General features: G+C 36.5%; 2 protein-coding genes and 1 long non-coding RNA gene across 3 annotated transcripts; 1 reads left to right on the plus strand and 2 right to left on the minus strand.

Moving 5' to 3' along the window:
- Positions 1-934: 934 nt before the first annotated feature.
- Positions 935-8,610, minus strand: LOC116162634 (leucine-rich repeats and immunoglobulin-like domains protein 3). Its single transcript, XM_031476287.1, has 2 exons — positions 8,527-8,610; positions 935-3,315 (listed from the first exon to the last, which is right to left on the minus strand). The coding sequence occupies exons 1-2, from the start codon at positions 8,566-8,568 to the stop codon at positions 1,105-1,107; spliced, it is 2,253 nt and encodes a 750-aa protein (XP_031332147.1). The 5' UTR covers positions 8,569-8,610; the 3' UTR covers positions 935-1,104.
- A 4,373-nt stretch (positions 8,611-12,983) lies between these two features.
- On the minus strand, positions 12,984-20,732 carry LOC116164049 (slit homolog 2 protein-like). Its single transcript, XM_031478176.1, has 3 exons — positions 20,592-20,732; positions 19,596-20,496; positions 12,984-15,267 (listed from the first exon to the last, which is right to left on the minus strand). Exons 2-3 carry the CDS (start codon positions 20,493-20,495, stop codon positions 13,003-13,005), a joined length of 3,165 nt encoding a protein of 1,054 aa, XP_031334036.1. The 5' UTR covers position 20,496; positions 20,592-20,732; the 3' UTR covers positions 12,984-13,002.
- A 56-nt stretch (positions 20,733-20,788) lies between these two features.
- Positions 20,789-23,315, plus strand: LOC116163618. Its single transcript, XR_004143780.1, has 3 exons — positions 20,789-21,045; positions 21,131-21,271; positions 21,321-23,315. It is a non-coding gene; the product is annotated as an uncharacterized LOC116163618 (long non-coding RNA).
- The last annotated feature ends 2,269 nt before the right edge of the window (positions 23,316-25,584 follow it).

Raw genomic sequence — 25,584 nt, forward strand, 5'->3', positions numbered from 1 at the left:
TCTCTTCGTAAGTAGAGGAAACGTTCGCACTTTTGAATTATTTCTTTTTGAATTTTTTGTTTGGTTAATATCGGAGACTTCTGCCCATGTAGGGGCAGGAAAGGATACCCCTGCCGTACAAAGCAATGCGTGTCGTAAGAGGCGACTAAACAACTGGAGGTCGTTGTACAAATTTATCTCGACCTTATCCTTAGGAACCTGAAAAGCACGTCACTCAAATTTCTGCATGTTTAACCCTTTTATAACACTAACTAAAATATTCTATGTGGACACTACGTGTTTCGAACTCGCCACAATTCATTAACACTTATCTCCAAGTAGTAAATACATTATCAGCCAAGGCGCATCTTGACTTCAGGGAAGCCGAAGCCGTAGAAAACCAGTAAGGAAATCTTCAATCTAGGCGAAAAGTAAGGAAAATTTATCTACATATTTCGGAAAATAATTGTCCATTCATATCAACTCCATATACCACGAGTACGAGCCTTAACCTAGGGGAATCTTGAATCCGAATGATTTATATAGGAATAAGACGTACAGCTTGAATATAAAGAGCATTTGTAGAAATCCCAAAGTGAAAAGCATAATCTAAGAGCAGTACGGTCTTTTCGCCGCTTTTCCGGGCGTTCTACATAGGAACTGGACTACACGCGCTTTGGTGGAATCGACTGCGGTTGACTCAAACTCGTGGGTAAGTAGCGAACCACTGCTACAATAATCGTGGAGAATGGTTTTTTTAGCTTGTCAATACATCCCAAAAGGCATATCTAAAATTCTAAACCCAAGATGCCATTGGTAGTGCGGTCTTTTCCACACTATAGGCGTGTACTGAAGGGTTAAGCAGCTCAGATCCAAATTTTATTTTGTGGGGTATGGGCGTCGAGGGGGATGCATATGCATACTATAACTGGTTCATTTTGAAATGAAAGCCCTATATGTATGAGTGTTTAGTACATTACATTACATACACATTTTTGATACATCCTACTTGATTTACAACTTCCATGCCGTTAATGCTTGTTATAATTTATTGAGTACATGGGTATACGGTAGCTACATACACAAACTATTTGTAATAATTAACTTACAGTTAACATCGATCAACTACAGTAGTTCAATATTTGCCTGGGAATTGCCTCCGTTGACAACCTTCTTTGTTATAAGCTTGTCGAACGAATTTTTCCAACTTATAATAACAATTAACACAAGTAAACAACACAAAAGTAGTACTATAACAATAAGCAATGTATTCAAATTCTTTTGCAAATTTGCTATACTAGTGGACAGATCATTATTGTCAACAATCTTTTCAAATTTTGCTGGATTGCCACGATCATGATTAAAAAATTTGTAGAACGATGAATTCTTAAATTCAACATTCAGAAATTCTTTCAAAAGGTTCTCCTTTGAAGTATATGGGTTAGTACCCTTCCAATTTTGGTTAAAATACTTGTAAAAGCTGGTTTCCTTAAATTCGTTGTTAAAATATTTAGAAATTTGCTCAATTAACTGATCACCAGAGTTTGTGACCATATCAGGGATCAATTTAAACTTCATTATCAGTTTTGATATCGTGGTATTTAGCTGATTAATAAAGGAGGAGCTTGATATTTCATTTTGGTGAGCGTGTAACACTTTTTCAAGGTCCTTTTCGTTAAAATGCGTGTTACTGTAATTATTAAAAAAGCGATAGAAGGAAGAATTTAAGAATTCATCATTAAAGAATCTAACTATTGAGACATTTGCAGAATGTAAAGTGTCATTGTTACCAGAAGGATCGGTAATTAAAGGACGGGAATTAGTTTCGCACGCAATTCCATGGATGTTGGCAGCTGTGTTTCTCGTTCCTTGAGCAATTGCTACTCCTCGTGATTTTAGATACGAGAAAATGTTTAACAAGGACTTACAATTCCAACGATTGTGGTTAAGGGCAACGATTTTAAGGGAAGGTATATGATACACAAGGTCATAAGGGTCGAACGAAGATACAAAATTATGCTCCATGTACAGATTTTTGAGAGAAGCCAGCGGGTGTAAGGTACTCTCGTAGAGGTAGCTAAGATTATTTGCAGAAATATCTAATACCTCCAAATTTTGTAAACCAGAAAACGTTCCATACTCAAAACTTGTGATTTGATTTCCAGATATATTTAGAGAAACTAACTTTGATAAACTACTGAAACATCCCAAAGGAATGTGATTGAGTTTGTTGTTGTCTAATGATAATATCCGCATCTTTACGGTATTTGCGAATATAGTATCGTCCAATGTGCCAATTAAATTATTTCCTAGGTGAAGTGTAAGCAAATTTTTAGAGTCATGGAACTGGTTACGCTGAAATTTGGAAAATACGTTCCAACTTAAATCAAGATATTCCAACAGGGGGCTCACGGTTATATTAGATACGTTGTTATGGTGTAACGAAAGACGCAATACGGTCAGAGAACGGAGTTCTGTAAGTTTGCAAACTTTGTTATTATCTAAATTTATAATAGAAACTGTTGGTGGAATGTGCGAAGAATTCACAAAAGAAATGTTATTGTAAGACAAATTTAGTTCAAATTGATTGTTGATTTCTGACGAGTTACGATCAAAGAAACTCCATACAGGAAAGGTGCTGATGGGATGTAAATCTCTGACTGATGTTTTTCGTGAATGTGTGCGCACCACCAGGTTATGAGAAACATCGACTGACCTAATAAATTTTGAGTACCAGAACGGCTCTAGAGAAAAGGATGTGAGTGCATTGTGACTCAAATTAAGGCGCTCTAAATGTTCCAATCCCAGAAATGCGTCATTCTCGATGAAGTCAATGTGATTATTTGACATGTCTAGAATCACTAACGAAGACAAATGATTCAATGTTCCCTTAGTAATTTGGGTAAGGCGGTTGGAATCTAACTGAAGCACTTGCAGTGTGGATAATCCATTAAACGCGCCTGGCAGAATCTGTTCTATATCGGTTGAACTCATTTTTACGCTAGTAACGAGCGGGAAGTTGTTAAAAAATGAAACGAACAGTGTTGGTATGCGACTATGTTCGAATATGAAATGGGTGATTGTGGGATTCACTGTTAAGAAATGAAGGTTTGTGAATTGATCTTGTAAATGTTGGCCCACTTGCAATGAAATGTATAAACATTCTGCAGTATCATCAGGACGGTGGGAAACTACATTCAAATTGTATTGATCGTACTCTTCATCATCATCATCAGTTTCGGCGGTTTCGGTGGTAGTGCTGGTAAATCTACAGCTTGCATTCGTTTCATTTATGAATATGCAGAATACCGCCGCGCCAATGTAGAAGTACCATCTCTGAAATGTCAACAAGCAATATAAAGTTTAAATTACACGCATCAACGTTTTCTTCAATTTTAAGGACTGACTGAGTTCTTAAAACTGAAGGTCGCGGATTGGAGTTCCATATTAGGTATGTCAATTTTATGATCATTTTGAAAAGATATGGCCCGGAAAAACACTCGCAAATTGCAGGTTTGTAGGTTTGGGTGCGTGTAGAACTGAAATTCACAAAATGCACAAGTCGAATCCTGCGGCCATTTTGCTAATAAGTTGGCTGCCAAAAACGGTTTTTCGCAGATATCTCCAAAACTGTGCATTTAAGAAAAAATATTTGGAGAGCAAAATTAAAGAGGAGAAAATTTCTTACAAAAATGTATCCATCCGAATGTTTCCAAAATCAGATGTGAATCCTTAATGCTTTCCCAATTTAAGTATTGCGATAGGGCCTATGTATTGACAAAGTAGACTACAATTATTGAATTGTAATGTAATGTAATATCTGTTCTTAGTATGTGCTTAATAAATGTCATTATTGTTATTAGTAGGGTTCCCCAAAACGATTTATGTAAGGCTTTTACAGGGTCGCGATTAGAGATGGAACCAAAGCTCTCACGCTTAAACCGTTTGAAATATAGACGAAAATGAGAACGCTTTCATTTGGTTATTTCACATATTTTGAAGTTACAACATTTTTTGTTTGTCACATGGTTTTTGCGAGTGCGACCACCATGTTGAATTTTTTAAAATGGCAACATAGATCATGTGATAGGGGAACCTAAGGTGGAACGGGGTATACTAGAGTAGAATCGGGTATGGCCTCTACTGACTAAATTTTTAGGTCCAGTACTCTACTATCGCACAAATGCTGTTGCTGACTCGACTCCAGTAACATAGCATTGCATGGCGACAAGAAACGAAGAGTCAGTCTAGCTAGGCTAGACCATCAAATGGTTGGTGCGCATAGCTATTGTTGTAAAAAAGTGTCATCATTTTGACGTACAGTAGGTACTTGTCTTGTGATATTTTATGATTGTAGCAGATAAAGGATGTCTTGTAAGATGCATGCTGGTGAAATTACGTACTTTTTTTGTTGCATTGCCCGTGTAATCTATTTTTGAACAAAACACATGCGCTTGGGGTGGAATGGGGTTTTTAGCGTGGGGCGGAACTATCGGTTTTGAAATACCCCATTCTGTCCCACACATTGAGCCAAACCGAAATCATTTTTTTATGATGCTCCGTTTGTACAAAAGGGAAACTACTCGGCAACAGTGGTCCGATGAGAGTATGAAGCAAGCTGTGCAAGCAATAATAGATGGCGAAATGGGCTACAAAAAAGCTGCTATACAGTTCAATCTGCAAACCCAAGTGCAAATAGTATAACAAATGTATAACATTAATATAACAATTTGAGAACCATTACATTTATTTGTTTATTTATTGTTGTTTCCACATTACCAACCATTTAATTACAAAGAAATAATATGTGTACCCAGTTCTACTCCGTGCATGGGGTCGAACGGTGTAAATGTACTGTAACAAAACCTAAGGTTTTTGCAACTTGTGACGTACATGTTCTTATAAATAAGATAATTAGTGAACATATTTTTCATAAAATTAAAAAAAATATGGTGACCTACATCCACTCCAAGTTCCCTTACGTAATTTTTAACTTCAACCCTGAATATGTTTATCTCTATTTCGGAATCAACGTCGGTTTTTTCATTCGATAAAGGACTATCGAGGAGCAATGCTATGCCCTTTTCGTACTTTTCCCTTCTGAGGATGCAATGCCCAGGGCTCGTTTGGAGGTTTTGACCTCCAGGTAGCCTCAATGGCAGCCTTAGAATATTCCGGTTAGTCAAAGAGCTGTGAATTTAGCGACAGTTCAATAGATTTATTATAAAAGACAATATACACGCTCATATGGGGAGAAGTAGGGAAATTAACGAAATATGTTGACTTTAATCAGGTCTCGAGCCTAGACTGGTATTTTCGGTGAAAATGCGAAAAACCGTTTTTGGCGGCCATCTTGGCAAGATATCGGTGCACGTGCAAAATATTGAATTGTGGATTTTGAGAATTTTAGTTATACATCATACTCTTTGGTTATACACACCCAATTATGTAAAACTGCAAAATACTATCTACTACTTCCTACTTCCTGAGTTATTTTCAATTAATCTCTCCTTTGGTTCCCCGATGACTGGCTTAATAAATCTCGAAAATTTAGTTTTGTTTTCTCGCAAATCGAAATTAATTCACGAGGGAGGAAATATCAAGATATTCATAAGAATATTTTGGATGTAGGGATGTCCTTTCCACCCTTTCATAGTGTATATTATTCGTAATTGTTAGTACAACAAAAATAATTAGCGTAGGCGTCATGCCCTCTTTTTGGGTTAAACTTAATATGGTAAAACTAAAATTTGAAAACTTTCGTTTAAGAGATATAATACTATATAATACGGGAGAAAGCAAAAATTGTAAATTTCATAATGACTTTAAGTATATTTTCTTAGTTCTAAGAGATACGTTATATTGAATGCAAAAGTGTCTTTATATAATCTGAATAATCTGCCGTTTTTAGAATATTATAGGGGGTCAGGTAAAAAAAATGGATTTAACCTCATTTTTTAAATAGAACGCCCTGTAAATTTAACCGGATAAGGTTAAATTTTGTAAGTATTATTAACTTTTTCAAAAAAGATTCTAGCGATTCAAAACAAGTAAAAAAATTAACAAATTTCAAAAAAATTCAATTGATTCAAAAAATAAAGAAAAAAATTCCAAAAGCTTTTCGGTGTTTCATTTATTTTTATCCTTTTTGAAACTTGTGATGATGGATGTAATTTTGTGTGTGTTATAATTTCGAAAAGAGAATGCTAGTTTGAGTTTGATTTTATCATTTTAAGTTTGATAGTACTAACAATTATGGAGATACACCATGAAAGTGTCGAAAATGGGACACCTTGGACATATACAAATTATCCATATGATTACAGACTAAAAGTTCCTGACGTTATTCTTGAAAACGACTGGATGTACAAATATAAATCGATTGTAGTGAAATTTAGTACCCTTAAATGCGTATTTTTGAATTGGCGAAAAAGAACTGCGTCAGATCGCAGCACAAAGCCAAGACAAACTATAGCGTCGTTTCTTTAATTTAACAACATTGGCATGCTAGATTTTTGTACTAAAAATCATTTTCTAAAAAAGTGCTATCGAGACAACAACAGTTACGGCCCAACACTTTATTAACAGTTACGAACGGCAATAGGACAATCAAGTACCTACAACTTTGACTTTATTTTACTTGTTGTCAACAACAACACAGCACTTCATTCCTTCACAAACACGCCTTACCTGTTATTATCCCTTTTTGGCGCAGTAACCTCCAATTAAAACGGCTATAACGTAGAGCATCACTTTTAGTTCATCTCCCGCGGTTTGTAAAACTATAGATACTCGCACTTGGTCCCCAAATGCCATGGCAAAGATGTATATTGTATATAGCATCGCAGGTGTTTTCAAGATTAAAGTAAGCTACATAAAAGGGTGAACGGTATTATTGTGAACTACCTATTATAATAAATTTTTTCCTTTAGGCGATCGATTTCGACATTTATTGTCATCATCAGGCCGTAGCTAAAATATACATATATAAATATCGTATGTTAACAAGTTAAAAGTGTTGTCTTACCGCCAATATAATAAAAATATATTTTAACATTGACGGTAAGACAACACTTTTAACTTGTTAACATACGATATTTATATACAGGGTGACAATTTGAAAACTTACCACCCCCCATATCTTAGTAAATAAACGAGATATTTAAAAAAAAATCAAAATCCGTTTCGGTAATTCGGAAAGGGGGAATCACAATGACATAGTTGGCGACGCACACCCCTCCAACCCCTGCGCCCCAGCCACCCCAACTTTAAATCTTAAATAGTGACCCCCATGTGTGATACGTCGTGGGAAGCTCTGAAAAAATGCTTTCCAACCATACCAAATAGCATTACATTTAGGTTAGTAATTATCGTGCAAATCAAAAAATAAACTAATATGATACATTTGAAATCTGTCGTATTAAAACGCAACCGGCGAACATAGACGAACTAAGACAGAGAATAATTCAAGAATGTCGAAATATTGCAAAACCAACATTTGAAAAGGTTCGACAAGAGTTTGAGAATAGATTATAACTGGCGATCAAAAATGAGTTGCTGTCGAGTCGGCTTTGGAAGTTCAAGTTAAATACGATTTTCCATGTTTATTTTTTGATTTGCACGATAATTACTAACCTAAATGTAATGCTATTTGGTATGGTTGGAAAGGATTTTTTCAGAGCTTTCCAATGACGTATCACACATGGGGAGTCCCTATTTAAGATTTAAAAGTTGGGGTGGCTAGGGCGCAGGGGGTGTGAGGGGGTGCGTCGCCAACTATGTCATTGTGATTCCCCCTTCGAATTACCGAAACGGATTTTGATTTTTTTAAATATCTCGTTTATTTACTAAGATATGGGGGGTGGTAAGTTTTCAAATTGTCACCCTGTATGTATATTTTAGCTACGGCCTGATGATGACAATAAATGTCGAAATCGATCGCCTAAAGGAAAAAATTTATTATAATAGGTAGTTCACAATAATACCCTTCACCATTCATTAGAGACCTATTAACGAAATGGAGTCATTCATCAAGCATAAGCTACATAACTTGAACGCTTCTCGATTCTATTTAAAGCAAATGTACTTCAATTTACTACACAACCATCGTTCTTTTATACTTGGTTGCTGAAAATTTTTTTTCTAATTCCCACAATTTTGTACGTTTTAATATGGGTAGACAGTAGGCTACCTATGAATATTATTAAATAAAGACAACAAGGTTTCTCTAGTTTTTAGAAGACGGAGGACAGTTGAAGTCCTTTAAATTGATACAAGATGAATATTGCCAAAACCTAGAAACAATACGTGGGTGTGGTTCAGCCCACCATAATTAACTAATTTATACATAAAATCGGCAACATGGCGTTTGTAAGCCTACATTCTAAATTCATCAGGTGACTGCTTCAAAGTACGAGTGACAAAAAACCAACGACAGACCGATCAGAAAGCCACGGTAATGCGAAAGAACCCAAGTAAGTCATTGATTGAAGAACATTCAAACTTCATTGTAATAATTAAATTAAAAATATAAAAAGATAAACATACCATTGGTAACACGCACATTATGTTTCTTAGAATATGCACCATTTCAGTTCTCTTGAATATAATATTTGAAAGTGGAGACAAATAGAAGAATTGATATCAGAATCTCTGCGGCTTTTTATCTTTATCATTACCACGACGACAATAATTGAAAACAAGACAAAACCACTGGCAGCTCTACAAAGTTAACTAACCTACATTATCACTTTCAGAGATAAAGAAAAGGAATTTTATTTCGGATAAGCTGCTGTGACTTTTTACCTAGAAGGAATGGCCCAATTTTGATGACGTCAAGTCAATGTTAAGGATATTTTAAGTATTTGCAAAAGATGTTTCGTTTTTTTGAGCTTCATAAACCAAGAAGGTCTCCTAAAATAGTTTCTTTACATTAATTTTTCTTGAGCAATGTACTTATTAGTACATCGCTTAGTATTTAATGGCGGATGTGTATGATACATACTTTACCGACTAATCGGAGTCAAATGTCGATCTCTTCCTGAGGCTCTTGCGTTTATGCAAAGTAAAGTGCTGTTTTTCATACTCAACCACCCAGCATCTGAAACACTACAAGAGATCCGATCAAACTTGCGTACCTATTCCATAAATTAGACTCAGATCTTGCGTAATAAAAGAGTGATATAGTACATATATAGTTCACAACAGTATGAAAACTGTGCCAGTACAAGGGACCTACTAACAGATCATAGTTTTAGTTTTCTGTGGTAAATAGTGACGATGGTGGCATCCGTTCTCCTCAGTCCTCACATACTTATTGATTTGAGATGTAAACCTGAAACTGTTATCCATAGTTAATCCTAAGTTAATCATCTCAGATTTTAACGGGATTGGATTGTTATTATATAATATTCAGGTGAATATAATTTTTAGTCAGTAAATCAACATTGAACTGAACCTACATACAAATGTTCCTATTATATTATTTATTTGTGTATGATATGGGATTGTGCAGATGTTAAAAAGAAGGGGTCGAAGAATAGAATCTTGTAGAACGCCTCTACTTATCACTTTTGATTCAGATATTTCATTAACCGTGCTCACATATTACAATCTATTAGTTAGGCAATTGATTATCATACTAATTGAGCTAGCATCAAAACCAATGTACCCAACCTGAAACTGTTATCCATAGTTAATCCTAAGTTAATCATCTCAGATTTTAACGGGATTGGATTGTTATTATATAATATTCAGGTGAATATAATTTTTAGTCAGTAAATCAACATTGAACTGAACCTACATACAAATGTTCCTATTATATTATTTATTTGTGTATGATATGGGATTGTGCAGATGTTAAAAAGAAGGGGTCGAAGAATAGAATCTTGTAGAACGCCTCTACTTATCACTTTTGATTCAGATATTTCATTAACCGTGCTCACATATTACAATCTATTAGTTAGGCAATTGATTATCATACTAATTGAGCTAGCATCAAAACCAATGTACCCATTTTCAAATGGATAACAGAACATCGTGACTACTACTGCCAAACTATTTAATTTGGTCAAATCTGATAGAGTCATAAGTGTAACATGGTTACTTTCTTGTGTCGGCGATGTTTAAAAAAGATGTGGTGATTGCTTATCGACCTCAAGCAAAAAACGTTTAATCGATCATATCGATATCGAGTTATGGGCAAAAAGTGTCGGATCCATCTACAGCCATCAGTACCATCATACGTAATAATGAATTTACAATTTTAATTAAAGAGTTTTCAGGCATAAGAGTAACTCCAGTACCTCCCGCGAATAAACACGGCGTTTTCCACCAAACCTTAATAAAAGGAGGACCGATCTCTGACAGACCACGCCGTTATCAGCCGAGAAGCTGAAAGCAGCAAACTTTGAATTTGAGTTTATGTTGGAGCATCAATGGCATCAAGTAGTCCGTGGACATGGTGCCGAAGAAAAGTGCAGGCGTCTGGCGGCGCCCTTGTGGCGACTACAGACGTCTAAATTAATTGACGATACCTGATCGTTATCCGGTGCCAAATGTACAAGATACTAAACGGGTTACGGGTTTTGTTACATAGACATCATTCTTGTGGCATCTGTGAACAAAGAAGAATATTTACAGCACTTAAAAATCTTGTTCAAACGATTATAAGACAACGGGATAGCCATAAATCCAGCCAAGTGCCAGTTTGGAGCTACGGAAGTGGAGTACGTGGAACATCGGATTACCAGAATCTCAAAAAAACTATAGTACGTACGATCGAGAATTATTATCGATTTACGAATCGGTAAAATTCTTTAGACATATAATAGAAGACCGACATCTTATAGTTCAGACGGACCACAAACCATTCATTTACGCATTTCAACAAAAACCCGAAAAAGCGTCGCCTAGGCAACAACGGCAGCTAGATATGATTGGACAATTCGTTGCAAAAATTATTTATGTTCGAGGCGAAAACCACGTTGTTGCCGATGCCTTGCCACGGTTAAAAGAAATATCAGTGCCAACAGCAATCACCTTACATCAACTATACGAACATCAAAAGTTCGACAGGGAACTTCAGAGTCTCCTACAAAAATCCGTTTAGTTTTCCGGAAGTAGATGATTAGAATTTATGTTCCAAATTTTCTGCGACAAAGGATTTTCGCAATTTTTCATAACGCTGCTCACCCAGGCATTAGGCCAACGCGAACTGCGTTGGGTTCGGTCATGTATTCCGTGTCAAGGATCAAACACTCACCAACATATAGCCAGCTCGTTGCAGCCTTTTGGTGTGACAAGCCAACGGTTCGAGCATGTGCACTTAGACATCGTTGGTCCTTACCACCATCAAAGGGTTTTTGGTACCTACTGACGATGATTGATCGATTCTCCAGATGGTCCGAAGCTATTCCGATAACCGACATCACCGCTGAAACTGTCGCTCAGGCGTTTTACGACACCTAGATTTCACGTTTTGGATGTCCCCGCAAGGTCACTACCGATCAAGGTCGGCAATTTGAGTCGTCACTCTTTCACGAGTTAACTCGGCTCTTAGGAACAGACCGCTGCAGGACATCTGCAAGCAAACGGAATCCAAGAACGATGGCACCGTACCTTAAAAGCAGCGTTAATGGGTCATGAAAATCCGCAGACTTGGGTTGACCAACTGTTTTTTTGGGATTACAAACCGTGGTGAAGGAGCAACTACAAGCATCACCAGCAGAAATGTTGTACGGTAGTCCTTTACGCCTACCTGGAGAAATGTTCGTGAGTTTGCAACAGCCGAATACCTCACCGATCGTTTTTTAACGCATCTAAGGAGTCTCATGAATAACCTACGCCCATCATTACCAACGGAACGGAGGAACCATCGCATCTTTGTACACAAGGATCTTAAAACCTGCTCGCATGTTTTCTTACGAGACGACATAGTTAGGCTTCGGGCGACGCAGAAGTACCATCACCCACAAAGATCGCCACTATAACAGGACTTCCATCTCAGGATTCGGTCGCACGTCTAGGCCACAAATTCGATTCGCTTCGCCTTTGACGTGTCTGGGGGGGGGGGGGGGGTAATGTATGGGTGGAGAAAATTTGACACGAATTTGATTGACAATTTACTTTCCTGAATAAATATTTCGGTTGTAATAAAGTTAATTAATTTTGGTGTTATTTAACTGCCGCGAATTTTAATAGGACAAGTGCTTTTTCTGGCCGGTTGGTATGGTTTGAGCTTGAGCAAGCCCATAAGGGAGATGAAAATCACAGAGGCATTTTAACAATATCGGCGACAGTGGTGAAGCGGAGCTCGAAAAGCTCTGCAAATCTAATTCTGGCTAGAGCAATATATCGGAGCGATTTTTAAATCAAGAGAGCAGCATGGATCTTCGACCATCACATCCCATCTTTAAAGGTCCAAGGCAGCACAGAGAGGTGTGGGTAAAATGTTCTGTGGAAGTCAACTTCGATGAACCCTAAGGTTAAACGAATGCTGAAAAGATAAAAACAACGGTTGCATTAAATGATACGACACTGACATATACAGATACAGATTACAATTGGTAAAGCTACTCGCATCCTTATGTTAGGCATTATTGGGAAGGGCATGTCCTTGTTGTAATACTAACGGCCTAGGAAAAGTGGAAACTGTTCTTGTCTCAATAAGGTACAACTTCGATTTTCGAATTAACCTACATCCTTATCTCCACGGTTGGTACGACCGATACAACAAAACGCAGGAGTTAAGTTGTAGCAGGAGCCAACGTTCCAGAAAGCAGGTATAGTTGTATGACGCTTCGTCAACATCGACTCTTATGGATGCAGGAAAACAATGTTTCTGGCACTTTTCTTAAAGAATATAAAGTTGTCACAGTACACTTATATTACGTACAATCTAGATTTCTTATTGTGAGACACTAGATTAGGATAAAATTAGGCAATTAAAAGAAAAAATATTTTTATATTTTTGATACAATATTATAACAATATTTAAAACGTGTACAAATAATCGTTATAAATTCAAATTAATTCCAGTGTTGCATGAGAATCTGTTGGCATGCCAACCACATTTCTGGTGTTAAACTTCTTTAAAGGATTATCAAAGCTTTTAATTAGAAACAAAGCCAGCAAGCAACATAATACAATTAATATAATCGCCAGTAAGGTATTTAAACCACTTTGTAAAGATGATATTTTTGTTATAACGGGATCATCGCCACCAACATACTTTTCATATTTGGGTGCAGAAATTTGATCACTTGCAGAAAACTTTGAAAAATCGTTGTTTTGAAAAAACTTATAAAAGAAGGAATTTTTAAAATCGGCGTTTAAAAACTGTTTCAACACGTTTATTTGGGGTAATGTAGACGAATCTGATTCTTTACTAGCAAGCTTTTGAGAAGTAATATTTTTTAGCTCTACTGTGAAATATCTATAGATATCCTGCCGTAGCTGGTTCCAGTCACGTGCACTATAGTTGTCAAGCTTGTTGGGAAGTGACTTAAATTCGACAATGAATTTTGACAAGGTGTCATTCAGTTGCTGAATGACGCTGGTATTTGGCATTGAATTCTTGTACTCATTTAATATTTTAGAGAAAGTCTTCGTAAATTCGTTTAGGAATCTTTGTTCCTCAAAATGAGAATTGCTAAAATCTTTGAAGAACTGATAAAACTTGGAATTAATAAAGTTCTCATTAAACAACGCGTTAAAATAATTCCCTTGTATATCGTCGTTAATTTCACTCTGTGGTGATTTCGTACCGACTAGACTTTCAACATTTTGCTTAGTACAAGCAATTCCATGTATGTTAAGTAGCCTTTTCTCTTCACCGTAGAAAACTTTCACAGATTTCGACTTTAAAGCAGTGAAGATATTTAACAATGATTTACAGTTCCAAAGATTAAAATTCAGGGAAACGTTATTTAGTACCTTTAGATGCTCAGTGAAATAGTACGGATCAAAAGTTGTTATAAAGTTATAATCTAAACGTAAGCTTTCTAACGCCAGAAGAGGATGAAAGGTAGTTTCATAAAGATAAGTCAATGTATTATTAGAAATGTCCAACGTAATTAAACTACTTAAACCCGAAAATGTACCGTAGTCGAATTCCGAAATTCTATTCCCCGACACATTCAAAAATTGTAAAGCAGATAAACTGTGAAAGCAACCGATCGGTATATGTTCGAGCTTGTTATTATCAAGAGACAAGTTACGCAAAACTGTCAAGCTTATAAAAATGTCATCAGGAAGTTTCTGTATGAAATTAGAGCTTAAATCAAGAACAGTTAGAAACTTACTCTCTTTTAGCAATTGAGGGTCTAAGTCACAAATTCTGTTTCTGCTCAAATCTAAATACGTTAGCAACTCATAAACTTCAGATATGTTGCTTAAATTATTACTGCCTAACGATAGATAATGTAAAAAGTCAAGGTTGAGGAATTCAAATTCGGTAAGGTTGTTATTATACAGGCTTAGACTGATTAGTGGTATCGGAATGTACGTGGTATTAATACTTTGTATGTTATTATGCGATAAGTCCAACTTCATCGGATCAAATAAATCATCTTGATATTGAGAATTATTTTGAAATGCACTCTCTGGAAGCTCAATGATCATATTATGCGATAAGTCGATGACTAATATAAACTGGAAATGTGGGAAGGTATTGGGATGCAATACTTTGATATTGTTATAACTTAATATAAGTTCCTCCAAATTCAGTAGACCCATAAAAGCGTTGCTTTCGATCAAGTCGATGTGGTTATGCGATGCATTGAGAATTTGCAAATTTGTTAAATGGTTTAATATACCTCGAGATATTTCAGTTAGTTTGTTGTTTGCCAATTCCAACACTTTGAGTTTTCCCAAGCCATTAAAGCCACCTTGTTGAATTTCTTCTACATGTGTTGCGTTCATATACAAATGAGTAATATTTGTAAAATTAGCAAATAAGGATACAGAAATAGTTGGTACACGACTGAGTTCAAAAGATAAATGGTTAAAGCCTGGTATAACCTCAAAATAGTCATCATTATCCTCCGACTTTCCTTCAATAACAAATGGTTCAAAGTGTTGACCTTTTGCCAATGAAATGTAAGAGCATTTGGCGGACGAATTTAGAACGGGGTACACAAATTGGCAACATCCCCTATTATTTCCATACCGGTCATAAATATTCCTATGCTCTCCGTGGATGGATCTGACTAGCGATACTCTGCAACTGGCGGTGGATTTATGGACAAACAGATAAACCAGGCACATGAGAAAATATGTTGGCACAATCTGAAATAAAAGAAAGTAGGCTTTCACCAAAGATAAAGGTTAATAAAAATAAAATAAGGACAATGCCCAGTTGCCAACTTTTTTATTTTATTTTTAGAGAATTTGACGGTTACTTGGATGAAGTCAATAAACTATTTCAATTCAAATCATATCAGAATAATTACGTACCATGTTTTTTTTATATTAACTGCACTGGCACTTTATTACCTCGACTTTCCAAAACGTTTAGTAATTAAACCACATACAACTGACAAATGAAGTATAATCTACCAGGAAATTTCTGATTTATTTGTTATCATTTAGTGCTGTATGATTCACTGGAACAATGAATTGTATGCAGATAAGCACATAAATAGTTCACAAATATTATGCAATAGATAAATTTAATCCAAATTTAATAAATATACCTTCTCCAACAATCTTCTTCTACAAGAATAAATTTCATGGGGAAGGTATATTTATTACCGTATAGTATACATTCATTTCTAACGAGCAGTATATTAAGTGGCGCATATGTGAATTCATATTCAGATCAATGGTCCATGGGAACATGGTTATGAACGTATATAGTGCCGTGTTGTGCATGGTATGCAGTGGTGATCTCTCCCAAATATTTAAGTCATTCGCGCAAGATATTTAAGTGAAGACCCGTAGTTAAATCTTTGGTAGGTTTTTATTTGCATCACGAAACCCAACATTTTAGAGTATTTTGTGTTTCAGTAATTTTGTAAATTAGGACCCAGTACACCGTATGGCTCTGCTCGATGTCATTGTAGAATGGCCCCTTCCTTATTCTTGTACAACACTGCTCCGTACATTCTTTAGTGTACACAGGTAGTAGTCAATTTAAGTCTATGGGTTTATATGTTACTTTTGAATACAGTTTGATCATTCACCACGCTTGTGAGTAGGTAGTTTATTATAAATAAGCGTGGAGAAAGGTAATATAACCAATAACCATGATAGTAGGGAGGTAGGTTACTTTGGCGTATTCGAAGTATTTTCGGTTTATAGCACCATTCGGTATTAATTTAAGGGTGATACGGACTACGGAGTCATAAAATTTTTCATTCTGTCACGTGTAGAGGATGTTGGGTAACCAATAATTAAACTATGAATATACCAGTTGGGTTGGTTTCTGCTGGAAGTGATTGTGATATTGGGGATCATGTTAGTTCTTCGTAAAGGAACAAGTTACTAAAGTAACCGTAAACGATTTACAAAATTCACAGATTTCGCAATCCCTGCGACCATCGGAGACATTGGAAATGAAAACCGTATAACCTATAAATCCATATGTAAAACACAAATAACCCTTATTCACATGGAATCAGGTAAACTTTATGAATAATAAGCGGCATAACATGCTTGGAATACTATCACTAGCGATGTGAGAAATTTCTGTGAATTAAGTACCGTATCGACAGTATTCGCGACTTTACCTTGGTATATAATGTACTATTACATATAATCACATAAAATATCAATAATGTCAATCCCTAACCTTTAAATGACTTAAAGATAAATTTTGAAAAATCTTGAAAAAATAGCTTGAAAACCTTTGGTGTATAGGGAATAGGGTATAGGGTATAGGGAAATGTGGTAACAAACGACGTAAATGTTCATGTAGATGCCGGAAATACAATATAGGGTGTTCTATTTAAAATAAGAAAGTTGCTATCCACATGCGGTAAAACTGGAAGTGATGATAATATTTTCTTTCGATAGATCATGAAAAACTATGTTAGTATGCACAGTTTCAGATTTCAATTACTAATGGGAATACTTTTAGGTAACGGTTTGCGTGATTACCGATAAATTAGTATTGTTAAGTATCTATCTATGACTATTGCCCTCAGAAAATTTCAACCAATCATATTAATGCATATTACAGAAATCACCTAGCAACAGACAAATATCCTCGAGTATTCATGCACTTGTGCAATACCCGCGGGTATTGCTTATGTGCAAATACCTAACATGAAACTTAAATAAATAATTCCAAATTTTATTAACGAAAATTACAATTTGTAACTGATGCTTATTTTCGGTTTCATGATGCTTTTTGAAAAACCATGTCTTTGAAAGGATCGAAACAAACATTATATTCTTCTTATCTTGCAAAATTTTTGTCGGGCAATAGTCATCCCGTATATCCCTCGTGCACGCCAAATACCAGATATGAGTATTTCGCTCGTGCACTACGTGCACTCTCGAAATATTCAGGTATTTGGCGTGCACTTGGGATATAATACTTGAATATTATTATTGTTCCGTACATATGTTATTATAAAATTTAGCAATAAATGCTGGCCGGATAACTATTTATGTCTTAATTTCTTTCATATTAAAAATTCCTTCAAACCTCATGTAAATACAAAGGTACCTAAATATTAAATAAGTAATAGCATTGAATAATAAGATTTATTATTCAATGGTAATAGTAAGAAAGTAAGAAAATAAATAATGATTTAACACTTATCTAATTTTTCATCTCATGTATAGTGTTCATTTCACATCGATTCGCATTTCGCATGCAATGTATTTTTATGGACACGTTATTTATAACCGTTACTATACGGGTAGCATTGAAAAAGCAAATTTAAAGTCTATATCAACGTCTACTTACAGTGGAATTTTGGTGAAGTACAAGGGAAGTTTGGGGGAAGTACTAGGAAAGTTCGGAGGAAGTACAAGGAAGTACTGGGAAGTAAGGGGAAGTACTGGGAAGTAAGGGGAAGTACGGGGAAGTATAGGGAAGTTAAGAGCAAGTACCGAAGGACTTCACACGAAGGGGAAGTATTGTACAAATTTTAGGTCTGGTGATTACCCCCTGCATTGAATTGATCTCTTTTGCTTCAGGTTCAAATGAAGAATGTGTTTTTTCTATAGGAAACAAGCACAACAGCACAAATTGTACGTTTAATGTAACAATAATTAAAAATTAAATGTAATGTAAAACTTTGACTGTTCATTTTGAACTGATTGTTTTTAAAAAGGTGTCAGTAAGTATTTTTGTTGTTTTGTTTTTAGATCGATAAGTAATTTTGCCGTCGTCGCAATTATAGCAACTGGTAAATTCCACGTACTGTCATGGAAACACCCATGGTAAATATTCAGAAATGATCTATCGCTCAAAAAGGTAATTAAGATTAAGATAATATATTGTTTATTTTATAGCATAATTAAATTAATAATTAATTACATAATCAATAATTAAATTGACATTTTAATAGGTCTGAACGAGTAGGCTAAGCCGTTCATTAACCGTAAAGATAGATAAAGTAATCACTTTAACCGTTAGGGTAGATAAAGTGAAACAGATGACTGTGCATTCTAATAACATCTGTCATTCTTGTTTCAAATGCACGATATAAAATGACGTTCAGAATATATGACAATTCTGTTTCTATGGAAACGATCGCGACGGCAGAATCTAAGCTTGCTATTTTTGACGTCTCTAAATTAAATTCAGAATTTTCAGAAGCTTTACAATGATTTATATAGATTCTGCTATAAAATAAAGTTTTGTATTATGCACTACGATAAACGGAAACTAACCATCTCGTGAAGGTCAATCAATGGTTAAAATATCACTTATTTACTTATTAGATGTATTTATGCCAAAGTAATTTGTTTAATCTGTAAATGGTTAGTTTTGTGTTTAATCGAACTCAAATTACGACCTATTGTATACCCTGAATTACATCAGGTGTTAATGCAAAATTTGTTAAGCCTGATTAATTTTTCAAGTTAATGAAATTTAGGTCAATATCGAGATTTTAGTCGTTGTGGAGGCTGGAGGTGCCGACGGATAATGTAAGGCGCCCTGTTAATGCCTCAAGGGCAGGCAGAGGAAATTCGAAGTTTGGAAGACACGCACCAATTGACCGGTGGCGTCCCAGGCGTTCGAGGGCCAAAGAAAGTATTATAACTTGCGACGTAGGTCATATAGACCCCAGATAGGTCAGAGGATGATCTCCCTCTGAAAATTGAAGAATTAAAAATGGCAGATTTATTACTATCTCTGACCCAAGACGTTATGGCAGCCTGCGATAACAAGCTGAGTTATACCGGCCTGAAACCGTTGCATTTGTTAAACGACCTTTGCACAAAGTGCGTTTCACAGCATTGTGTGCAAGTTACTTTGATCTAGAGGCTATGGATTTTTATACCATACTTACTTTGCTTGTTACAGTATAGCTTCCTTGTCACATTGTGTTGTTAGACTGCGTCACTAAACGAAACGAGGAAAGATATTTAAATTATGTAATAATTATAAATACTTTCTAACAAACAGCCATACTGCAGTCTATAATATAAACTTAAGAATTATTGTAAAGATGCACTTCACGCAGAAACGGAGTTTTACTCAAAAGTACAGTATAGTTGAAGGTTGCAATTCTATTATCGCTCGCCTTTAAGACCTCTAATCGCTTTGTGTTGTTAAAAAGGTCTTCCGGCAATTTCTCCAAGCGATTATTGGAGAGATCCAAGTACGTTAATGCGGTTGTCTTATCAAACGCACCTTCAGCAATCTCTTCCAATGCATTGAAATCCAATAACAGCGTAATCAAATGTGCTTGTTCAGAAAGTAGTTGGTCAGGAATTACTTTCAAGCTGTTCATTGATAGATCCAAAATCTCTAGGGCGGTTAACTTTTTGAAAACGTCCACGTGTAGGCTGGGGATGTTATTGTATCTCAAATAAATGGCCTTTAGATTAACCAAATCGTTCAATGCCGATGCTTCGATTAATTCAATTTGGTTGCCATTCATTGATAACCATTCTAAGGCAGTTAACCCTGATAGTGTCGCCGAGGTCAAGTTTTTAAAATAATTGTAGCTCAAGTCCATGTAGGTCAAATTTGTTTGATTCTGGAAGGTGCCGCGTTCCAGAACTTCCAATTTGTTGTGATACAAATCGACCATCTCCAGGGTGAGATTTGTGAACGCATCCGGTTCGATTTTTCGAATGTTGGCCGCCGTCATAAACAAAGTCTTCAAATTGGGAAAGGGTGCGAAGAATTCTCCTTTAAGTATCGGAATTGTTGTGTTCTGTTCAAGATGTATCAAACTAATTCCTTCAATCGGTTCGTCTGTTCCCGCGTATTCGCATTGTATGTAACTGTCATTACTCTCTTTGCCTTGTTGATAAAAGCAGTACTCCGTTGAGGCCTTATGCAAGAGTGTTGCTAGCGCCAACAACACAAACGCTTTCATGGACATTCTGTAACCAAAGTTATGATGAGTAGGTATTACATAGTAGATTTGTGACTATGGTGTACAGCCAATTTTGTTGGAATTCTGATTTTTTTGGCTTACCTTAGCAGACTATGGAACTGAACCACGCACTAATGAGTCCACAATATTAACAAATCATGTACGAAAATAAGTATTTTTACTATTTATATACTATTTATCTTGTTATTGAGACGTTATTACGATATCTACTTTTATATGTAATTTTTTCCAAGTAAACTACGTGTGTGAAATGTCACTGATACAGTGATACATGTAATGCGCAGCAGTTCTAAGTAATGTGGTCTCTTTTTAGAATTGAACGGTTACTTTGAAGAATTCGTTTTGTTTTTTGACGATGTTTATGCAAAGAAATATTCCAAATATATTCATGTTGATCTTGTTCGTGTAACCTTTAATTACACAATGTTATACTTATACATAACGTGAAAAAATTTTCGTTCTCTAAATGCACCACATATTCTAAAACTGAGAATAGTTAGAAGACCTTAGACTCTGTGTCCATTAATATTTATTTGTAAGTATCAATTCCGCTTTATACACGTAAACAAAACGTTTAAAAACTATAATAAATAAGATGTATAGTAAAATTTTCGGTTTAGGAAACAGTGCCTCCTTTAAGAAAGAAGCTGTTTCTCTTACACGATTACGAAACAATCAAGCATCAGATATTCCCAAAAAGCTCAAGAAAGGACGATGTTTCTCAAAACTAAACAATGCGGTTTCCAGATAGCTGTAGCGATGTAGGTATTTAAACTTAACCAATCCATTGGTCCAATTTATTATACACAGTTTTATGATTTACGGAAATTTCTTCGAGCACAGTTTGATATCGGCGCCCCTCTTACCAGCTTTGGTTACAATATCAGCAGTGAGAATTGTAGGGTCTAGGATAACAAGTGCCCAAAGAGATGTAGGTAAGTCCGAAGGCGCAATACGGAGCTGTACGGTGGATATGGCAACACAGTCCAATCAAATTTTGCAATGAGTTCCGTGGTCGCAATACTGGTGTGAGGTCTGCTGTTCTCATGTTGCAAGAACTGTATCTTCGCGTGACGTTTCAGTGTCTGATAGACCGATTTCGAACTGGTACCCCGTAAGTTGTAGTTCTCGCCTTTCTCGATGATCTTACCATCCTATAGCGAAACTTTCACCAACATTTGATTTACTTTGACCGCTTATTTCAACGGTCAATTTCAACTACGCGTGCGAAGACAAAAGTGCCATTTCGCGTGCTCCCGCGTCAAATACTTGGGACACCTCATCACACCACAAGGAGTTTCTTTAGATCCGGATAAAACCACCGCCACCTTACGTATGCACGCACCCAATAACCTCAAACACCTGATGACCTTCCTGCACACCTGGTCTTTGTATCGGCCTCTCCTCTCAGGACTTGCTGCAGTCGCGAAACCTCGCGTATCCGTATTAAAGAACGATGAAGGGTGGGAATAGGGGGAGAGCCAGCAGAGAGCTTTTGAGCAACTAAAAGTTCACGCCAGCGATCATTTTTCAGCAATAAGGCTCTAGTAGTCCATTCACGATACACATGGACACCAGCCAGAACGCCATCGGGACTGTGCTTTCCCAAGGAAAGGGACCCGAGCAACACTAAGGCAAGTGCGTCAGCCCACCTCTTGCTTCAAGCAGAGGGGAACTACTCAACAAGCGAAAGGGAAACCCTGGCCGTCGTCTGGGTAACAGAAAAGTTTCGAGGATAGATGTATGGGCTAACTGGTGACGTTAGCTACGGATCATCAACCTCTCCGATTGCTAATGGGGCTGAAAACATCCAGCGGCTTTCTATCCCGTTGAGTTCTTTACTACAACCGCTTCAGCTGCAAATTCAGTACATCCTGGGAAAAACTAACGCGGTAGCAGAGTCTCGACCACCGTGCGCTCCAATTTGGACAACAATTCAGCATCTGTCTCGTCTCGATCGACCACAGGACATCAGAAAAGGACAGCTCGCAGACCCCGCAATTAAGAAAATAACCGACTGTTAGAATAACCCGATGGTGCCCCAGTGGGCTTCGTGCGATGGGTTCTATAGCGGCACTAACCCGAATCCGAGGTTCGAACAGCACAAGTAATCCCTCGAGAGGAACGAACCAACATCCTCTGCTAGCTACTGTGGCGGAGACCGCACCCACCCTCGTATAGCCACCCATAATCCGGGCACCTCATTGAGGAAACATCACGTCTCAACCATCAGGGCATTTAGATGGAAACCCGAAGAAGGACCTCTCGGTCCAATCCGGTGAAGAGGGCATCCGCCCAAGAAATCTACCAATCCTGTCACCTTGTTGAGACGCCATAGCAGCCAGAGAGGGACTCTGTAACAAACCTACTACCGCCACCTACAAATTTGTATAATAGTTTGGTGCCGTTGACAAGTGCAGGGACCTTCTAGAACCCCGAAATTGTTTCAAACTGAACGCATTCACTTGCTAAGTCGAACGCCAGCCTCGAAAACGCCTAGCGGCGGACTCAAATATCTGTATACGATTTTTGAAACAGAATAATACTTCTTCCTATAATTACTTATTCAATGATTCTTCCGATCATTGAATATAGACTTAGGTATAGACTACGAAACAGGTACCGTTTACATGGCCCACGATTGAAATGTATAGTGTGTTGCCTACATACACATTTTTGTTCATCTGATACAAACCCATATCGTCCAGTCAAATTAAGGTTTGGGCTGGATGTTGTCACTTCATTCAACGACACCAAGCGTAACCTATGTAAAAAAATCCGCTGATTCCGAAAATCATAGTCCCCCTGGCCGGAAACGCCCGGAACATATTGTTATAAACAAAAAAAAAAAATGGGAAAATATCGTGTTTTTTCACATTTGCCAATATCTCGTTAACTATTGCTCTGAGGGAAAAAATGAATAGAAATGAACTTGTTTAGAATAAAAGTTAATTTAATTTAATTTTAATTTAATTTAATAAAAACCATTCATTTTGGTGAAATAGAAACACGAAAAAAGTTCACGCTGTAAAGAATCGATGGGTGCGACCCGATTTGCAAAATCATTTTTGGTTGTTTCGAAAACTGACTTCAAAGTCAAAAGCTGATTTCTCGTGAACTATTAATCGGATTTGGACGTATTTTTTTTTAATGTACGGCTTTCCGAGAGCTTTACATTCGCCTATTATAGAGTTATATTTTTGTTGTTATATTTCGGGAGTTATTCCATTTGTTAACTAAGAAAATTCTTCGGATTTTGAAAAAAAATTGCACAGTCCCTCGATTTGCAGGAATCATCGGGACAATTATTGAAAAAGATTGTTTTAGGGTTATAATTCGGAACATATTGTTATAAACAAAAAACGAAGAAAAAATGGGAAAATGTCGTGTTTTTTCACATTTGACTGCCAATATCTCGTTAACTATTGCTCTGAGGGAAAAAATGAATAGAAATGAACTTGTTTAGAATAAAATTTTCTATAAGATACAGTGTTTTCAATTTTTTTATACATATAAATTTTTCAATTTTTTTATACATATAAAAAAATTGAAAACACTGTATCTTATAGAAAATTTTATTCTAAACAAGTTCATTTCTATTCATTTTTTCCCTCAGAGCAATAGTTAACGAGATATTGGCAGTCAAATGTGAAAAAACACGACATTTTCCCATTTTTTCTTCGTTTTTTGTTTATAACAATATGTTCCGGGCGTTTCCGGCCTGGGGGACTATGATTTTCCGATTCAGCGGAATAGAATACGCTTGGTTTCGTTCAGTGAAATGACAACATCCAGTTTATACTACTTTTAGAGCTAATTTGACTGGACTAATAGATTATTTTTGACTATTTCCCTCGCCTTAATTTTTACCAATCACAAACGGTTTCTAGATGGAAAAAACTGTATGACAGCACCTGTCAGCAGTTTTTTCGAGTTTACCCGCGACAAAACTTGACAGCCGTTGTCATCAAAAATTACCTTTTATATTTATTATGTACCTATGTATGTATAATTAAAGACTATCCTAGGAGAATAGTCTTTGGTTCAACCTGAGATACACGGTATATACAAGGCGAGATACAAAGATAATACGATCCGCCTCCTCCGCTCTCCTGTTTGATACATACAGATACAGACAATTTTTCTATTGGAGTACTACGGTCGCTTCGCGCTTGGTATCTTTAGACGGGTTAGAGCATTTTCAACGTATGTTGGAAGGAGCTATTAAGGCCACTTTTTCCGTCCGTCTCTCCGTACGAGGCCATAACTACTCCTACAGTTTTCAAGATATTTAGTTCGTTCTTTTGGCATTCGGTAGCTTTCAACTGTGACACATTAACCGAGAAAAATCTTCATGATTGATGTGCGCATGCGCAGACTGCGCAATGCCAACTTTTACATTTATTGAGATTTTTAGCGCATTTTCGAAAAGTAGAACTTCGATCTCATTTCCCTTTATTACCTACGACTACAAATAAACCCCTAAAGAGCATCTAAAATTCAAGCGTTTGGCAGAGACAGAGAGGCGTGGTCCCAAGGGGTCATTGGATTTTGAGATTTGAACCATTTCAATAGGCTTATTGCATGTGGCATATAGATCTACTGTGCAAAGTTTGAACCAAATCGGTCCAAGCGTTTGACAGTTATCGTGTTCACGGGCGGACGGACAGCCGGACACTCCCCTATAAAGCTTGCAAAATACTATGCAAAATATTTAACCATAATTTGCTTATTCACTTTAGACATTTTAAATTTTACGTACCTTACCTGTGGATATGTGGATCGATGTTCAAAGATCAAAAGCAATGACTTCTAATATACAGGGTTGTGATTAATAATGTAATAAAAATGGAATGGATTCGTGGTCCGAAATGCGCTCGGACCCGTCGATTTTGCTGTTGAATTGCATATATTTTAACACATAATAAACCCCTCGCCAGGAAAGATTGCCGGTCACAGAACACTTGATCACGATCTACAATCTATGTTTTTCGTAAGATGTAAGCGACTTCCGGGGTACTATCGTGTCAATGTTGAACAAAAAAACTTTTCGTTCAACATTAGCACGATCCTA

Source organism: Photinus pyralis, unplaced genomic scaffold, assembly GCF_008802855.1.
Source record: "Photinus pyralis isolate 1611_PpyrPB1 unplaced genomic scaffold, Ppyr1.3 Ppyr1.4_LG2, whole genome shotgun sequence".
NCBI classification, from domain to species: Eukaryota; Metazoa; Arthropoda; class Insecta; order Coleoptera; family Lampyridae; genus Photinus; species Photinus pyralis.

Bases quoted from the DNA above. Each gene is read 5' to 3' on its own strand.
- LOC116162634 (XM_031476287.1), bottom strand. From the start codon at position 8,568: ATGGTGCATATTCTAAGAAACATAATGTGCGTGTTACCAATG. The intron at 3,316-8,526 runs GTATGTTTATCT...TTGACATTTCAG, and splicing joins TAATGTGCGTGTTACCAATG to AGATGGTACTTCTACATTGG.
- LOC116164049 (XM_031478176.1), bottom strand. From the start codon at position 20,495: ATGTCCATGAAAGCGTTTGTGTTGTTGGCGCTAGCAACACTCTTGCAT. The intron at 15,268-19,595 runs TAAGTTTATATT...CTTTTATTTCAG, and splicing joins TGCATCTTTACAATAATTCT to ATTGTGCCAACATATTTTCT.